This window comes from Buteo buteo, chromosome 9, assembly GCF_964188355.1.
Source record: "Buteo buteo chromosome 9, bButBut1.hap1.1, whole genome shotgun sequence".
NCBI lineage: Eukaryota > Metazoa > Chordata > Aves > Accipitriformes > Accipitridae > Buteo > Buteo buteo.
The window spans coordinates 16,185,813-16,203,195 of record NC_134179.1 but is presented as its reverse complement, the minus strand read 5'-3'; the positions used below and the strand labels follow the sequence as shown (position 1 = coordinate 16,203,195).

General features: G+C 44.9%; 1 protein-coding gene across 1 annotated transcript in view; it reads right to left on the bottom strand.

The window, feature by feature from the left end:
• The window catches only part of ISM1 (isthmin 1), a 41,373-nt gene extending 24,228 nt beyond the window's left edge, over window positions 1-17,145 (bottom strand). The window contains exons 1-2 of the mRNA XM_075035474.1: window positions 17,041-17,145; window positions 15,845-16,359 (exon numbers count right to left, since the gene is read on the bottom strand). Coding sequence (XP_074891575.1) covers window positions 15,845-16,359; window positions 17,041-17,050 — 525 coding nt within the window. The 5' untranslated portion in view covers window positions 17,051-17,145. The remainder of the gene's footprint in view (window positions 1-15,844; window positions 16,360-17,040) is intronic.
• Between the last annotated feature and the right edge of the window lie 238 nt (window positions 17,146-17,383).

Below are 17,383 nucleotides of genomic sequence, written 5' to 3'. Positions count from 1 at the left end.
GAATAGGCTGGAGTCGCAAGTACTATTGCAATTAGGACAGCAGAAATTACAGTAGACATGTCAATCTGCAGTCACGGTTGGAGCAGAGGTCTTCTGTAGACAGCTTAAATGTTGGGTACCAGTGGCAGCGCAGTTAGGCAGTGAGGTGCTTGGGATGCCCAAGTATATATATATATACCCAGCCCACCACAGCTGATTTTCTGCCATATGCTGAAATAGCTCTCAGGAGCTGTGTACAGCAGAAGCAGAATCTGAAAGCATCTGGGCACACTCATCTCAGAATGACAGCTTTTGAATTTTAGGTATTTTACACTAAAAACTTCTAGCCCTCACAGCTACACAGAAAACCTTGAGAACTGAACACGTAGCCGGGACTTATGTTACGACCGCAGAGATCCTAGGGCAGCAGTGTTGAGGCCCCCTTCACAGCTAAGGTCTAGTAAGTCCCAGACCACTCTTTCGAGACACATGGCCAACACTATGACAGGACCCTCTGCAGTGGAGGAAAAGGCTGTTGCCTTGTTGAACCATCTGAACTGATATGTCCTGAGTGCCAGAGCAGCCCTACTGTCATTCCTCCCCTACTGAGCCTGTTTATTCACTTGCAGTCATCAAGCTTTGGTCCATTTTTTGTTCAGTCTCTGGTTGGGAATTTCTCTCACCAAGCTCCCTGTCTCTTCCACACCGTTAGTAAACAGTGGGTCTGCATCTGAACTGCTCTGGCAGACAATATTTTTTCCTCAGAGCTTAAGGAGAAAACCAAGCATATTATACGCAGATCTGGCAACCTTTTGCTGCATGTTGTGGACACACATTTCACAGCACAGCTATTTTTTATGCTCTGTTGTTTGCTTGTATTTCATGTTTTCCTTCATCTGGAAAATACAAACAGTATGGGTCAGCTTCGAGGTGAAGAACTGCCAGTTTGTATAAACACTTTAATAATAAAAAGGATTTGGTGGTGATTATAGCTCAATGTCTGCTGGAAAAAACAGAGGCCCTTTAGTAAATTTTCTGACATAGCACACACTGGTGCTTTGTTCTTCAGCAGATACTCAGCCATCCATGGGATGGCCGAGCGCACAGAATTAAAATTGTGTAGGGCTTTGACAGATGTTCAGTGCCAAGTTTTGCTTGCAGTTAACAGATGTTTTCAGTTGCCTAAGCTGGTGGTAAACATTTAGTTGTTCCTCACAACTCTGAAGATCTTCCCTGTAATCACTGCCTGGCTGGAGCTCTCCATACAGGACACATTGATTTAGTGGTTCAACAGGCAAATGTACAACTGAAGAGTAGCCCAACTATTTCACTCCAATAACCTGTGGTGCCAAAATGCAAACTCTTTGAAAGTTCCAATTATTTTTAGGCTTTATTAAATACTTGCATAAAATCACTAGTATAATAAAGCTTTAAATAGAATCCATTTATACCATGGCTAAATTTAATTGAACAAGTCTAATCTCACCCATCATTTGAAATCTGCATCATAATTTACACATCAGGTTCAAACAGAATGGGAAAATCTGCCTTAAGCTGCAATCAAAACCCCCAAAGCAAAGGAAATCTAGAATATTAATACTTTTTGTACACAACTGTTTGGTCAGGCTTTGCAGGCTAGCACACACAAAGTCAGTGTACATGAAAGAGAACAAACATACATCTGAAATTTTTTTCATGGGTTCTAAACTAGGTCCTTTTGCAAGTTCATTCCACTAAATCACTATGGCTAGGATTTCACTAGGTGAACTAGCTTTAATAAACAAAGTTTTCATCTCTCCCTAGCCAAAAGAGTAACCTTACTTGAAACCTTTTCAATTTCCAAAGTTCCCTTCAGCTGTTAGTTTCCAAGAAACAGCTATTCCCAGCCTCTGTGTCTCCCTCTCATATGCCACTGAATATCCACCCTATGCTTTCAAAAGTGTCTATGACTCTGGCTGTGTTAGCTGGCAGATGTTTTTAGAGACTAGAAAGTGTTTAGTCCCTGTGGACTAAAAGTTACATGATGACTTCATCACATAAGCAAAAGCTAATAACGGGAAAGCAAGAAAGCAGACAAGTGTTATATTCCAAAAACATGATGTTTCCTGTGCTTCTGGCAATACTACTTCTGTGCCTGAAAAAAGGCAAATCACTTGAGTCTTGATGCTCAAAACACACACACCATCGAATCACTGCGAGATAATTTACTTCACCCTCCCTTATCTGCATTCCCCACTAACACTCGTTTTTCTTCGGATGGAAGTTAGAGGGTGAAGGCAGAGGAAAGGCAGTGTTCGTTTACATTCAATATCTATGCACCAACTATATGCCTCACAACACTCTCTGGAAGCGGTTCTTACTACACCCAGGAGTTTACAGCAAAACAGCAGCAGAAATCTGAACAGCTGCCTCAGGACCACGCACCTCTGCTCCTGCAGCGAAGTATTCTTTCAAGCCCGAGTGTACAGTTTTACCCTCTCCATTTAGAAACCTTTGGGGACTGACACACGAGCAACTGGAAGTCATTAGTATAAATGGCATCTGTACATGCAGTGCAGTAACTGTCTTATTTTTGTATCAAGACATCAGCAGTGGACATTATGCCCTCTCTCTACATGTCCATGAACTGCCCTAATGACAGAACAAGGGAAAGAAACAAGAGGAAGCAGATACACAAGAGAAAGGCCTCCCTCCAGTGACATTACGGGGAAGAAGAGCAAGCAAGTAGATACTTGCAGTACACTGTGACAAGATGACGTGAAGACCCTTCTCTGTTTAAGAGGGGAGAGGGCAAGGATTTGCCCTGGAGAGAAGTGTGGGCTTTTTGTATTATGAATTCTACGCATGTATATATAAATTTTCTTAGAACAGTAAGGGAGGGGGGCTATTTCCTAGAGCTGATTAAAGAAGCATGACTCGATTTTCAATTTCAAACGACTCGGGGGGCATTCCAATCGACTGCAGACAGGAAATGAATACCATACATGCACTGAATAAGGCAGATGCTTTTGAATCTGACACTTACGTGAAAAGAAAATATCTTCATTTTTGTCTCCCCTCCACCCCATGATCTGAGCTATATTTAGGATAAATGGTTTTATTTTTCAAACTTGTTATAATCTTAGCATGTGCCTGAAGCCACCCAGATGCCACTGACAATAAACTGTATGGAGCGGGCCAAATGCATCTTTAGATTAGTCCCAGCAGCCAGATGCAGCAACAAGGTAGAAGAGGAAAGATAAGCAGTTCAGGTTTTAGGTATTCTAACCTCCTCTGTTAGAGGAACTGAAATGGGACTCTAGCTGATATGCCAGATCCCAGGGAGGGAGAGTTGTTTCTGTACAAAGACAGATTCCAAAGCATATACAGTAGAAGCACTGCAGAGCAGGTTGGAAGACCATTTCCTTGTAGGCTGTGGCACAGAACTCACTTCCAGCTACTTAACTGTGCTAAGAGCTAAATATACATCTTTTCTCCTCATCTGGCTCTTACAAGTAAACTGCAATAATTGTCATGGGGAAATTATGGGGTTTCTAACCTGATTCCAATGTAATTGTGCCTCCTTTTATCAATGGCAGCAGTGTGTATTGGGGAATTGGAATATACAGCTCTTTTCCCCCACTTAGACCATAAGTGTGCAAACACACAATTTCAGCTGTAAACTCCGCTTATATTTTATTGTGGGAAGACTTAAATAGGATAAAGAAAAAAAAAATCAGAGAGGTGGTATTAATCTGGCCCTTACTCTGGTGTTATGCAAATAATTAGTTCATTTTATTTTCATGTTAAGACTGCCATAGCTATGTTGCTAAGAACACAAAAAAATGATCCTCTTAGGAGACAGGAAAAGAAGAAAGAGGGCTGGGTAGGTGAGAAAGGCAGGTCTGACTTACATTATTAAAAAAGCCATGAACGCTAGATCAAAGAAGAGCAAGAACCAAATTCACTGCCACTGAAGGATTTCAGCAGCTTTTTCAGAGCTATTGATCTCTCAAGGGCTAACTCTTTTAAACACTAGGTGATGCCTCTAACTAGCCAGAACTCCCACCTTATACTAGCTAAGCCTCACGTAGTTTGCTTTCATCAGCTGGCATACTAGGGAAAGCAGAGACAGCTAAGACACTGCTGTATCTGGGCCTGATGAAGGAGACATACAGCAGAGCGCAGAAATAGCATGTGTGCATTTTCTGCACCAGATGTTGCTTTTTTAATGGCCATCATGGTAGATGTTAAATAAAAGAACAGATTCCTCACTGAAGAGCTGTGTATTTGGTGACCACCAATACTGTGGAGTGCTTTGTCCCAGGACAGAATGCAGTCACCCTGGTGAAAGCCCTGGGCAGGGTTTTTTTGCTCAGCACTGACTTACTGATAAATATAAAATCACCTCATATTTTGTTGTGGGATGAAGGTGGGATAAGACATCTGAGGAGCCACCGCTGCTCAGCTGGCAAGCGGTGACTTACTCATGAGTTTGGACTCACAGGTCTAATCTGAACACCTAGAAGGCACAGGATCCAACCCTAAATCAAGTCCTGAACTGTCAAATGCACTACAGATTGGCATCTCCCCCCCCCCCCCGCTTCCCTTCCTTGGGTCAGGTGTCTTTGGAGTCTGGCAGAGAAGCTTCCAGGTGTTCTGCCTTGTCAGGACACTTCAGGATCATGCCTTAAGCAAGAGCCACTGGAATTGGGTGCAGTAAAGCAATTTCACCTGGTGCATCCCCAGATGGTTTCCTAAGAGCCGCCTTTGGGCTTCTGATACAGATCCACTTGCACTGGGCTCACTGCTGCTGCCATCGTCACGTCCCTGGGAACGCTCCATTCATCCTGCCTTCCACATCTGCTATGTTACACACATGGCTACAACAGTACAGATTATTCAGCTCTTTCCAAGCTCTGCTCACAATTCTATCTACTCCCACCAGCACTCAGTGCAACTTGGTACCTTATGCATTCTCATCAAATGGACGACCCTTTTCCTTCTGCATGTTTTGATCAAGAGCTAGCGCTGCTACCGTTTAAATGCATATCAAAAGTTCCAGGGCTCTATCAGACTAAATAGTTCATTTGAAGCCTTTGGTGCTATTGTTCCAGTACGCCTGAAGACACAGGCATAGTGTGGCTGTTCTAGGTTCCCTTTCTATATATATTTTCACAAATGTTAGACATACACATATCAACCCCTCTATTCTTCCCTAATAAAAGCTTGGACTCTAAAGCACAAGATGAGGAATAGATACTCTATGGGCCAGCTGCAGCAAGCCTTTCATAAATAATGCAACAATCAACCCCTGTAAAGGAAAATGATACTCCAGAAGCTCTATCCTGACATACATCTGTTTTCCTATTGTAGGAAGGAATAAGAAGATAGAAAAAGCTAAATGCTGAATGCCTAAACAAACTCTGAATTAAGAAGAGATGGTAGTAGTAATGATGGATGAGTTGCAAACCACCTGCAAATGTTAAGATTGCTGAACTCTTCTGCAGACCATTGAGTCTATACTGCAAATCTCCAATAGACAGGGACTGTGCTCTATAAAAATCATGATGAATGCAGACTTGTTTTTATATTATGGAGGTCCTAATCCTCCTCCTCCTCTGCCTTTGCTCTATTGTTACAACATCAAAGACCAACTGCTGGCTGAGATACAGTCAATATGAAAAGGGCGACCAGCAAATTTACTGCTTGACTTCATTCCCTTTAAATGGAATAGGCACCATGGCCCTTTTTCAAAGTCCAATCACAGACATATATCTTTTTTATTGGACATCATGTACAATAAAGTGAAGCTGTAACTTGGAAAAAAAAAATAGAACACCTTAAAAAAATCCCATGAGGTGAACATTCCTTTATAAAAATATCACTGTGGTTACGTGTTTTGAAAAACTCCGGGCACTCTGCAGGGCAAAAGGCATGGGCTGGCTAGGTTATAGTTTAGCTAAGATGCATACCCATGCCTAATATCTAGTTGGTTTCAAAAAAACCCCAACTAATAAAAAGTGATATATTTAAGACAGAATGCCAGTGTCATTCAAATAAACTGAAATGGCAGCATTCATGTCACAAGAATCATTAACTGCTTTGTTATAGTCTGCTCTGTGCAGTGAACCTTTACAGACTTCTTCAGTCCAGCGAATCTTAAAATCAGCAGCACAAAATGCCAATATATTCACCGCATCTTAAACAACTCCAGTCTGATTACTGAGGTAATTTCAAGAGACACTCTCAGATGAGAGTTGTATCTGTAGACATTAAAGACAGGGACAGTTTTATTGCTGTTGTGTTGCTAAAGATATGCTAAATGATTTCTTGCTATGAAATTAAACAGTGTATAAGCAACTCATACAATGTAGGAGGTGAGTATATTGGGGTGTTACAGAATTCATGCTAGTTAGCTATGGTTTTCATTTTTTAATAAATTGTATGTCAATATTGTAAGAAGTTTTTGTTTTAAACTATTTAAACTATTAATCCTTTTTATTTCTTTGGGTAACTTGTGCACACAGACATTAGTAAATATCTGATTACTAAAGTTATATCTAGATCAAGACCATATTGATTTTAAAATCCTGCACTGATGTATGTGGCAGATAAAACCAAGCAAATTTATGTTTTGTTACACCTATAGTAATCTTTGGCAGCTGGTTCCAGTAGAGTAATTATGGTTTCCTCAGGCAAAATCTGCTGCTGCTGAGTTACTTCTAAGGCGAGAAAGATACCAAAGCTATGTGACTAATTTTTGAGGCACTAGCTTCAAAAAATAGCCGCCTTATCGCTAGGTCCTATTCATTGCTCTTGGTCACATTATGCCTTATTGTCAGTCACCTCCTCCTTCCATCGCAGCCTACAGCACAGTTCTTCTGGTGCAAGGACCTCACCTCTTATTGAGCCTTCCTGGGCACGTACAAGAAAAAGCATTTCAATGACAGTGTTCAACTGTTCAATACCTGAATGCCCAACTCAATGGGAATGCAAAGGCAAGACACCTGAAGGAAGCTTTCTGGAAATTAAACCTGGCCCATGGACAACATTGACTCAGTAACTGTTCTTTAGAAAGGGAAGAATCCACTTTTTTTAGAGTAGTCCTGTAAACAGTGGCAGAAAAAGATGGGGCATGTTATTTGGGTGTTTTTTATAGATACTACACTGTACTCCTAATGGTATTGTCACAGGTACTGATCTCAACAGCCATGCAGACAAAGAGGAAATTTTAATCTTCCCGAGGAAAAAGAGCTACTGTGGAACAAAACAGTCCAGGATTTTTCAGCAGTGCATATGAAACTAACAATGAAACATAATGGATGGAAATGAATTCATGCAATCTGAAGAAAACCACACGCCAAAGCTCAGCTTTTCTCCATGGATAGAGGTGCAGATTATGTGTGTTATGTGCATATCAGTTCCACAGACAAACTGAGCTGTGAAAGATTCAAATCCAAGAGGAACTTCAGCTGGGTCTGCAGCTGACAGAAGTCATTGACTCGTCTTGCTTTGTGAGAGTCAGTGGAGCAAGGTCAATTTAAACACACTGAGAATGTAGGTCTAGCATGGAGGCGTAAAAGCCAAGGTACGTTTGAATTTCCACTTTTCAACATGGACTGACTCCAGAAAGAGTGGTGAGATAAAGATTTCATCTCTGATTTTCCTCTCTCATCTTTATGAGCACCTCCATAACATTAAAAGCACTCAAATAGCCATTTTGCTACAAGGGCTTAGAGGTGAACAACTCCAGGCCTGGTTTCATCCTGCTGACTGCTAAAAGGGAGGAATAAAAAAATATGACCCACTGCTATGAGTTCTCCAAGCACTGAAAAACAAGGCAAGAGGATAAAGGAACTGCTTACCAGTACTGCCCACACCAGATCCTCTGACTAAGTATTATACTGCCACACAACTGACCACTGTGGCAAGCCATCACTTATTACAATAATAAGTTACATTTTACGTTGTTTTTTTTCTTTTTCTGGTATTTCAAATCAAAAGTACATGGACATAGCGGCACTGGAAACATTCTGCTCTTACCGATGTATCAATGAGCTCACTATGCTTTGGAGGACTATGAATTTAGCCTGTCATTTTCTGTCTTCAAAACGTGTAAAATTGGTATCCTGGAGGCACAATGTATTAAAGTGCAACAGTACCCACTGCATCATTTAATGCTTCCTTTTGCAACTTACTAAAGCACTTTGTATTTTTCTGCTCTAAGTTATCACTTTATTCATTCGTGACAGTGATTACAGACTCCATTTAAGCCTGGAGACCTATTAGGCTACACATTGTACACAAGCAACACCACAACAATGGAATCTCAACCTCAAAGAGCTTGGGTTGAGATTTAAAAAATAAAATAAAAAATAAAATGCATCAGTGACCTAGCTCTGCTACCATTGAAAAATAATGCTTTAAAAAAGTAATCTTTTATGGAGAACATTATTCAGGCAATTCAAAGAGCTTTTCAGTAGTGTAGTCTTAAAGTAGACAGCAAGATAACACTCATGGCAAAAAGGCCAAGCAAACACTAAACAACACTGTGAACAGAATAAATGAGGCACAACTAGGTACTACCACATTTCTTTGCAAGGAAGACAGGCAAAACACACAGAAGAGCATAAAGCAGCCAATGCCGACTGTTAAACCTGCCAAAGCTGCTAAATCTTGTCTATCGCTATACTTTCAGGACATAAGCACAAAGAAAAACTACATTGCTTCAATTTTTTAGTTTATGTTTGTGTAAGGAAACACCTAAATTGTCCGCATATATTTGAAGTATGAGTGCATTTCAAGATTTTAAAATGATGACTCAGAAGAATGTAAGCATAAAAAAGTACCACAAAATAACTTCCTACCATTACTTGCATTCTGTGCACTTTGACACAGTGAAGGGAAAAAAAAAAAGGGAAATTCTTAAGCATGAATATCTACAAATCTGTGCATCTTAAAAAATGAAGCAACTTTCAAACTAATCTTTCCTCCCCACTGGAATACATACTGATGACTGGCTTTTCAGAAGGCACATCTATCTCTGTCACATATTATTTCAGAAAGCTTTTCAAACATGACTAGTATATGTATGTATCAGGTCAGCAGGCAAAGATAGCATAGTCTGCACCTTTATAAATACTACTGTCTTCTGCACTTCACTTTCTGTAAAGTTTTCAGATGCTGCAACACAACACAGCCAGAGTTGTCATCTAATCAATAATGCTTTCATTGTTCCTTGTTTTCTTTGAAGACGTTTTCCACCATTTCCATTTTGGAACAATAAGGCATTGATTATTAATATACAGATGCAGTAGATACGAGCAGAGACAAAAGAATAACTGTTGAATTCAAAACATGGTTCCCAATTTACATTTAATGTAACCTGGATTGGTTAGACAGATGTCTCTCCAGCAAAAGAATTCCACAGCAGAGCAAGGTGTCGAAAAGCTTAGTATGCTGAAGCTTTAAGTACTAGGGCTCGGTTACCTATTAGCAGGTCATAACACGTATGTTAAAAATCATGAGGGAATACACAGTGACCAGCTCCAGACAGTAAAGTGATGATGAAATTGTTGGGGTCATAAAGATCAACAGCAGAGCTTCAACTCTAGGCCTCCTGGTTTTGTGGACAGCTGGCATTAAGAAAGGACAGAGCAGGGAAATGTGACAGAATTTAAGGGATGACAACTGAAGCCAAAGGAGCAGAGGAGAGATTTTTGTGCCAATCAGATAACAGCGAGGGGCCAGTAGCAGTGTGGTTGTACTGCTGTTATACTGCTGTTATAGCTGTGATGGACCAGCTGTGTTCTTCCTGTGTAGAACAAACTTCTCTACAGGATCAACAAAGACTACAAATAAAAGCTACTCCAGAACTACTGCTGATTGTCCAAGTTAGGTGAACCAACATGAAAAGTACCAACCCAGCTCCTTCCAGGATCTCTATGTACCCATGCCTTGTCTCTCTACTCTCAATGTTACCAAAGGTGATCATCACAGCTCTAGACTTTCTCAGGAATCAGTCTTAAACCTACCACTCCTTTCACTACCATGAGTCAGCCGTCCGAGCACCGTAGGGTGCAGAACCCCATGCTAGCAGGCTTCCCTTTGACCGCTCTGCCCCACACACAGCCCCAGAGCACAGGTAAGGATGGACTGAGAGAAGAAAAAGGCAAAAGCAGGAATGTCTCTGGGACCCCTGCCCTGCAGTAGTCACTGTGGTTTGCGTCTGGCTCCAGGCCCGTGGAAATGGACATGATGACACCATGAAGGCCCAGAATGAATTTAGAACTACATACACTCTGCTTTCTTCATACAATTACCCAAATACTCTAGAGCTGGAAAATGATCCTAAATCTTGCTCAAAACAGAAACAAAGAACTCCAATGGACTCTTCTGTATAAAACACTAGGAAAAAAACTGCTCCAAGCTATAGTTACAGTGACAAAATTGAGAGGCACCCTGTGATTTAATGCCAGGTATTTATCAGTGATGATCCAAGTTGAGCAGTACAGTAATTGTTAGCTGTTCAGCTGAAGACAAGTCCAGCAAATTATGCCTCATCCAAACATTTTGGTCAAATCTAATGCAGGAAATAACATTTGTACCTGCCTAACATAGCTCCTTGCAGCCATAACCAAATACAATATTCCTGGATCCCTGTTCTAAATTATTGCAGTAGTCTTAGATACTAAAAAACTTGCCACATTCTACCGTGAAGGTGTGGTAGCTCTTTTCCACCAGGGATGCATTAGTTTGCTAGGAAATGAATCGAAGTGACAAGTAGGAAGAGAAGCTTAATTAATACTTTCTGGAGTTTTCCTGGAGCCAGGTTTGGAAGGTGGAAGAATCTCTCCTGGGAGCAACAGACAACAGCAAATGGTCTTCTGCTCAGAGCAGCAGTCTCAATCCTTCACTGTTGTTTCCCGTTTTATCCTTTGCTTCCATGCATGCAGTGGCAGCACACGTAAAGCTAATCGCCCTTCCTTCCCCCTAGATCCTGGAACAAGCCACAGCCCACTAGCAAAACCACTAAAGAGCACACATAATTCTCTCCCTTGGGAGATGAGAGAATGAATTGCACATGGTCTAAGTCATTCGTAAAGCTTAGTGCATAACTGGAAGAACATATGCTAATGGTAAGGGTGAGCTTTAGCTAAGAACCTACACAGCAAAGCCTGCTGAGAACAGGCAGGTTTTACTATCACTGTCAAAAAGCACGAAACAGCATTCCCTGTGATGAGCAACAACCTCACCAAAAGAGATTTTGGTTTTCAGAGAATCAGCCTGCTTCATTCACAAGCCACCTGCTCTGAAAGTTATTTGTGTAATGTATAAACTGCTCTTAAGGCAGAGAAGGATTAAGTGCTCGTATTGAATATATGATGTACATCCACTTATTGGCACCTTACATAGGCTAAGGACAGTCTGGAAAACATGAATGCAAAATGTTGAATCAACAGTTTTTCAAAGATGATTTAGATGATCAGATCCTCTTAGAACTAACCAAATGTAAAGCTCCAGAGCTCAAATAAGCTTTAAAAAACTCAGTCTAAAACTCTCTCAAAGTAAACAGCTTGAGTCCTACTTAAACTGAGAAAGCCAGAAAGCTGAAATACCTCTGCTGTTATCTGACTGGAGATCATTTTGCAATTTGCCTGAATCCAGTACAAGGGGCAGCAGGAACACACAAACCTTAAAAAGACTGAAATGCACCCCAGAAAAGGTACCAGACAGCACACCATTTCTGAACTTCTCATCGTGTTGAGCTGTGGACCTTAGGAGAAAATTAAGAGCTCAGCCCTGTAAAGGACTCCTCACACAGCTTGGAAAGCGACTCTTGTGCAACCATTTCTAGGCAACAGAATGTGTTTCTTCTGGTAGAGCTCAGAGAACATTTCTGACACGCTGTAATTGCTTGCATGCTTATTGAGGAGGGGGGCAAGGACAGGAGCAAGGAGATTAAAAGTAAAAAGCTGTTTACAGCATTGTGCTTCTTTTCAAATTACATTCTCTTATATGGCTCCAGCTTTACGCACAACTACTGGGTTTCATGCTAATGTAATACTGCTGCAAGTACCACAGTGGAGAATCTGATTTCATGTGCTATGGCATATATTGTTGGTGGCTCTATTACTACATTTTAAAAGGCCATTTTTCTTTGTGTGGGAACACTGTTTTTCTTGGTGTGCAAGGCCTACTATGGAAAAATTAGAAGTGATGGGAATAAACTTCTCGATGAAATATTTTCTCCCAGAATGAAAGCACAGTTTCTAGAGCATCGTAAAGTGTTACAAACATCTTTCAAAATTTATGTTCAAGCCTTCCCTTCATTTTAGAACTATGTAAAAAGATAAAAACATACCCAAGCAGCATTTTTCTATCCCTTAATATAGCTTCATTTGCTCTTATTCTGAAGCAAAAGTTTGTACTTATTTATTTCATAAATATACTCCACAATAGTTTCTGGATGCTAATTAAATTATACCTAATAGAGTTCTTACCAGAAAAAACAAAGCTCCCCCCTCCCCAATTCTCCTTTGGTAGAGATCAAAGGAAGGAATAAAAACTGACTGAGAAACAAAAGGCCGATTCCCTCTCATAGCTCAAAACTGCAAGATATTTTACAACTCCAATCTGGATTTCCCGTTTTGTGTTAGTTTACACTACCACAAACCAATTCTAACGGCAGCATGAAACTTCAGCAATGCAGAGGTCCAGTGCCTATTTCTGCAGCAGTGAACCGAGGAAGGCCATGCCTGTATCTCACGCATCCCGAAGAGGACCAGCAGAGTATGTCAAGGATTTTCTCCTCACTGCTGCTCTATTACAGCCAGTCACAGTGGCACGGCACAACCCCAGACATCTGGGAACTCTAGAGACACAAACAGTACAGGGAAGGGCACCAAAAGTAGAAATAAGAGGGGTGAAGAAATAACTTGTTTAATTTTTTGACTGAAGTTTTTTCTGGATTTCTTTCATCTATCAATCAGTCTAATTAATTGCAGGGGTTAACACAATTGAAAGACCAAAAGAAATCAAAACCTATCCTCCAAAAACCCTCCTTCATTTGAAGGACCAAGGGATGGGAGAAAGAGAAGCTCTTCCTCCCTTAATGAATCAGGCTTCAAATGCATACAAGTCCCTATTTTAGACTTTTAAAATCTCCAACAATATTTTAAGATTACCAAGGATTCCTCCTGAATCCGTTTTATGTAAGAAGGATCAAGGATGTGCTAAGTTTTGGGGGTTTGTTTGGGTTTTGGTTTTTTTTTTTGAGCTAAGACTAATACTTCAGATTTTTTTTTCAGACACACAGGACCAAATTCTGACCACTTTATTTGTACAAACAGACCGCCTAAGTCCTAAAATACCATACCCTGCATTTGATAATAGCCACTTTGTTTTTATACAAATTTGCCTTGTCAAAATACATCTATAAACAGTTGCTGCAAAGATTACTTTTTCCTGGATTTGCCACAATGTGTGCAACAGACTTCGTCAAATGAAATTTCATCAAATGAAACACTGACCTAATCACTTCTCACAATCTTTTCTCTCCATAGACCTACCAAGACAGAAAAAACAATAGGGTTTTTTTTAGTATAAGCAATAGCAACCTGAGATATTTCTATTTGCTTATACCAACAAATCTGGGTTTGTGCAGTTTTGCTTTCCACATTGATTCTTTACCTGGGAATGGAGTGCACTAGGATTTTGCATTTCACTTCAGTATACACCACGATAACGGCCCCAAAAGCCCCCAAATCCGAAGATCCCAGTGCAAACTTGCCATAGAGATCTGTACTGTGATGCTCTGAATGGAAGCATCCGCCTGTCAGAGTACAATTTTCAAAAGCAGGTTACAGTATTTTCCAACTAGCAATAGAATCCATGAAAGCTATAAAACCAACAAATTGATAGACTTCCATCTGTTTAACTGATTGCTCTAATCTTTTCTCCCATAATGTCTTGTACAGACACACTCTCTCAAACACACAACTACAGAATCAGTTCAGTTGGGAAGTACATAAAAATTTCAATTCTACAAATGGCAAAACATGATGGAAGTATAAGCTGCTAAAGCTATCATGATGCTCAAAGACACAGAGTTTTATTAAGTTATCTGTAAAATAATCATCAGACAGAAAAAATTCTTAAAGTCAACAATCAACAGATTTTCACGAGACAGCCAACTACAATGATAATACTCTAGGATAATTATCTTAAGATGATTTTCCTCTTGTTTCACCCTAACCTTACAATAGTGCTCTAAAAAGAGCTCCTTGGGGAAATGGCATCACCCAGAGTTCCCACTTGCCCAGATGTTTCCCTCATTATGTTAAAGGCCTGTCAAGAAAAGGCAAATTCAGGGTTATTCTAATGATAGCAAACACCTCATAAAAAACCTCTCCAAATTTACTTTTCCAAGGAACATCATTTTAAAAGGCATTTCAAGTGCCCATGAGGAAAGAAAGCATCATTTATAAAACATTATTACCAGAAATCCTGAAGATATTAAAAAAAACATCCTGGAATGTCAAGCCGGTGATAAAACTGCAGCTCAAAGAGACGCAGCATTGTGGGGCCTTACCCAAAGCACACGGCTGAGCACTCCCAAGCAGGACTCCCACCAAGTTCAACAAGAGGTTTTCTGAGTTAAGAGGACCTGATTCCAGTTGCTGACTGGGATGTTGAGCCTGCAGGTCGGGGTTCCCTCCTGCAGCTAGCGGTTTCACTTTGTGGACCACCAGCTGGGGATCCCATGCAAACAGAGTGATCGTTAATGCCTGCACTCTCCTTATTTTTTCCTCGTGCTTCACAGAAATGTGCTCTGCTGGTACCATAATTCTTTCCGAGATGATAAAGGGGTTTACGTAAGTTTATGGCGATAATAATTACACGTTTTCTGTCAGTTCTTTGCATAATTTGGCAGTTGACTTTTCTTTAACGCTCGGATACGAGGGAAAAAAGTTGGTCAGGGATTTACAGATGTACAAGCTTCGCCTGGGGATTTTGACAATTCTGTTGCTTTTATCACTGCCTCCAACCATTTTAAGCGAATGGCAACATGTGATGCTGAATAAAAAATAACCATCTGCAAAACCAAGGAAACAGAACAAAAAAGTCCTTTACCTCTGCCGGACATAATTCACCATTGGCTTCATGGGATCAGAAGAGTGGAAGAGACCGGCTGGGTCACAAGCCCTGTCCCCCCTTCACGGTCACAAGCACCTAGCACCCCAAGTTTCTTGGCTATTTCAGGACTGAATATCCACCCGTCTCTTGACGCTTCCTGAGGAAAGCCGTGCATTTTGTTCCCATCGCTTCCCAGCACCGTACACCTGTTAGGTGCCCTCTCGTCCTGGGGAACGCCGCGTCCTCACAAGGGAGGCCCTGGGTGGGACGCGCCGTGTCTGACAGGGCCCGGCCCGCCTCCGTCCCTCGCCTGGGCCCATCGCGCGCCCCAGGCGAGACGGCCGTCGTCCGCTGCGACCTGTCCGCGGTGCACCAGCAACGAGCACGGCAGCTGCCCCGACGCCTCCAAGGCGGACGCTGTCAAAACGCGGCCGGGGGAGCAGCTCTGCCTCTTCCCACCCCTGCCTCCCGAAAGAGCGTAAAACCAAGGCGGGGGGGGGGGGGAGACAGCCCCAGGCGCCACACAAGGAAAGCCCTCGGGCAGGTGAGCGCCTGCCGCTGCCTCGGGCCGGCGGAGGGAGGCGGCGGCCGAGGCAGGTGCACGGCGCCGGCTCCCCGCCTCCCCGGCCGCCCCGGCCCGGGGCCGAGCCGCCCCCGATGGCCCTCGGGGGGAGGCAGGTGGAGACCGTTGGCCGCGCGTGAGGCAGCGGCCGCTGGCGGGGCGCGGGCGTGGGGCGGCACTCACCTGCCGCTGGCTGTGGTTGCCGGCGCCCGTGGGGGCGTGGGGCTCGCCGCCGCCGCGCAGCACGGTGATGTGCAAGGTGAGCAGGAGGAGCCCCAGCAGCAGCAGCAGCTCGGCCGCCAGCCGCACCATCCTCTTGAGCCGGGCGGCTTTAGGGCCCCGCGGCGGCGGCCGTGGAGGAGGCGGAGGAGGAGGAGGAGCCGGAGCCGCGGCGGCCGCCGCCGCCGCCGGGGCAGCCGCCGCCGCCGCCGGGGCGGCCCCGGCCCCAGGGCCGGCCGCGGCAGCTGCAGGACGGGCGGCGGGGACCGCGCCGCTCTCGGCGTCGGCGGGGCGGGCGGCGGGCGCGGGGCAGGGGCGGCAGCAGCAGCAGCAGCGGGGGCCGCCACACCACGGCGGAGCCACGTCGGGGCGGGACGCCGCGGCGGCGGCGGCGAAAATCCCGGCGCTGCCCGGCTGCGGCGGGTGGCGGCAGGTAGCCGCGACGGGGCCGCTGGCCGGCGGCGTCTCCGCGGGCAGCCCTGCAACCCAGAGTCACCGTGGGCCGTCGGAGGGAGGGAAGGAGCGAGCGGGCCGAGCCCCCGCCGCCGCCGCCTCGGGGAGCCGCGGGCCGGCGGAGAGCAGCGCGGCTCGGCTGCCGACGGGGAGACGCTGCGGGGATGGGGGGTAGCCGGCAGCGTGTGTGCGAGTGAGAGGGAGGAGGGAGGGAGAGGCGGGGGGGGGGGCCGGGGACGACTCTCACATGGCGGGGAAGCCGGGACGCTCCGAGGGGAGGAGAGAACTTGGGGCTATCGCCTCCCTCCTCGCAAGGGCATGGGGGTGGCCCCTGGACCAGCTTCCCCCCTCCGCCGTGTCCTCGCCCGCCCCGGGGCTCCCCCCTCCCCTCACGACGCCCGTCGAGGCGTCGCCCTGGCCTGACCGCCCCGCCGCGTCCCGTCCCGTCCCCTCGCGGCGGGGGTGTGAGGGAGCGGGGCCGCACAGCGACCCCCGCCGGGTCCCAGCCCTCGACGGGGCGGCTGCGAGCTCCCCGTGGGGGAAGAGAGGGGCAGATCGCTGCTTCTCACCCGACCCTCCCTTCTTCCTCCTTCTCTCTGCCCCCCCCCCCCCCCCCCGGCTCGGCGGTGGGGAATGGGGGGGGGGGTGGCGGAGGGCGAGGGGCTGCAAAAAGCTTCAGCTGCCTGCCCTCCCTCGGAGCTGGATACCTGGCTCCATCTCTCCTCTCTCTTTCCTCCAGTGGCCCTAGGACTGGCAGGGGCAGCTCCGCACTCTCTCCTGCCACCGTGCGTGCGTGTTTGCAAGCGGCTGGCTCTCCTTCTGGCTCCTGCTGCTGCTTCCAAGCAACTTTCTCGCCCTCTCGCTCTGTGTCGGGAGGGGTGCGTGTCGGATGCTTTTATACTGCTCTGCCTCCCTCTCCTGCTGTCCTCCCTCCACCTCTCGTCGTCCCCCCCCTCCCTTCTCCCTTTCTGCAGCTCCTGCTGCAGCCTAGCATCCCCCCGCCCTGCTCCCCTCCTCTCCTTGTGCCGACCTGCCCCTCTGCAAGCCCTG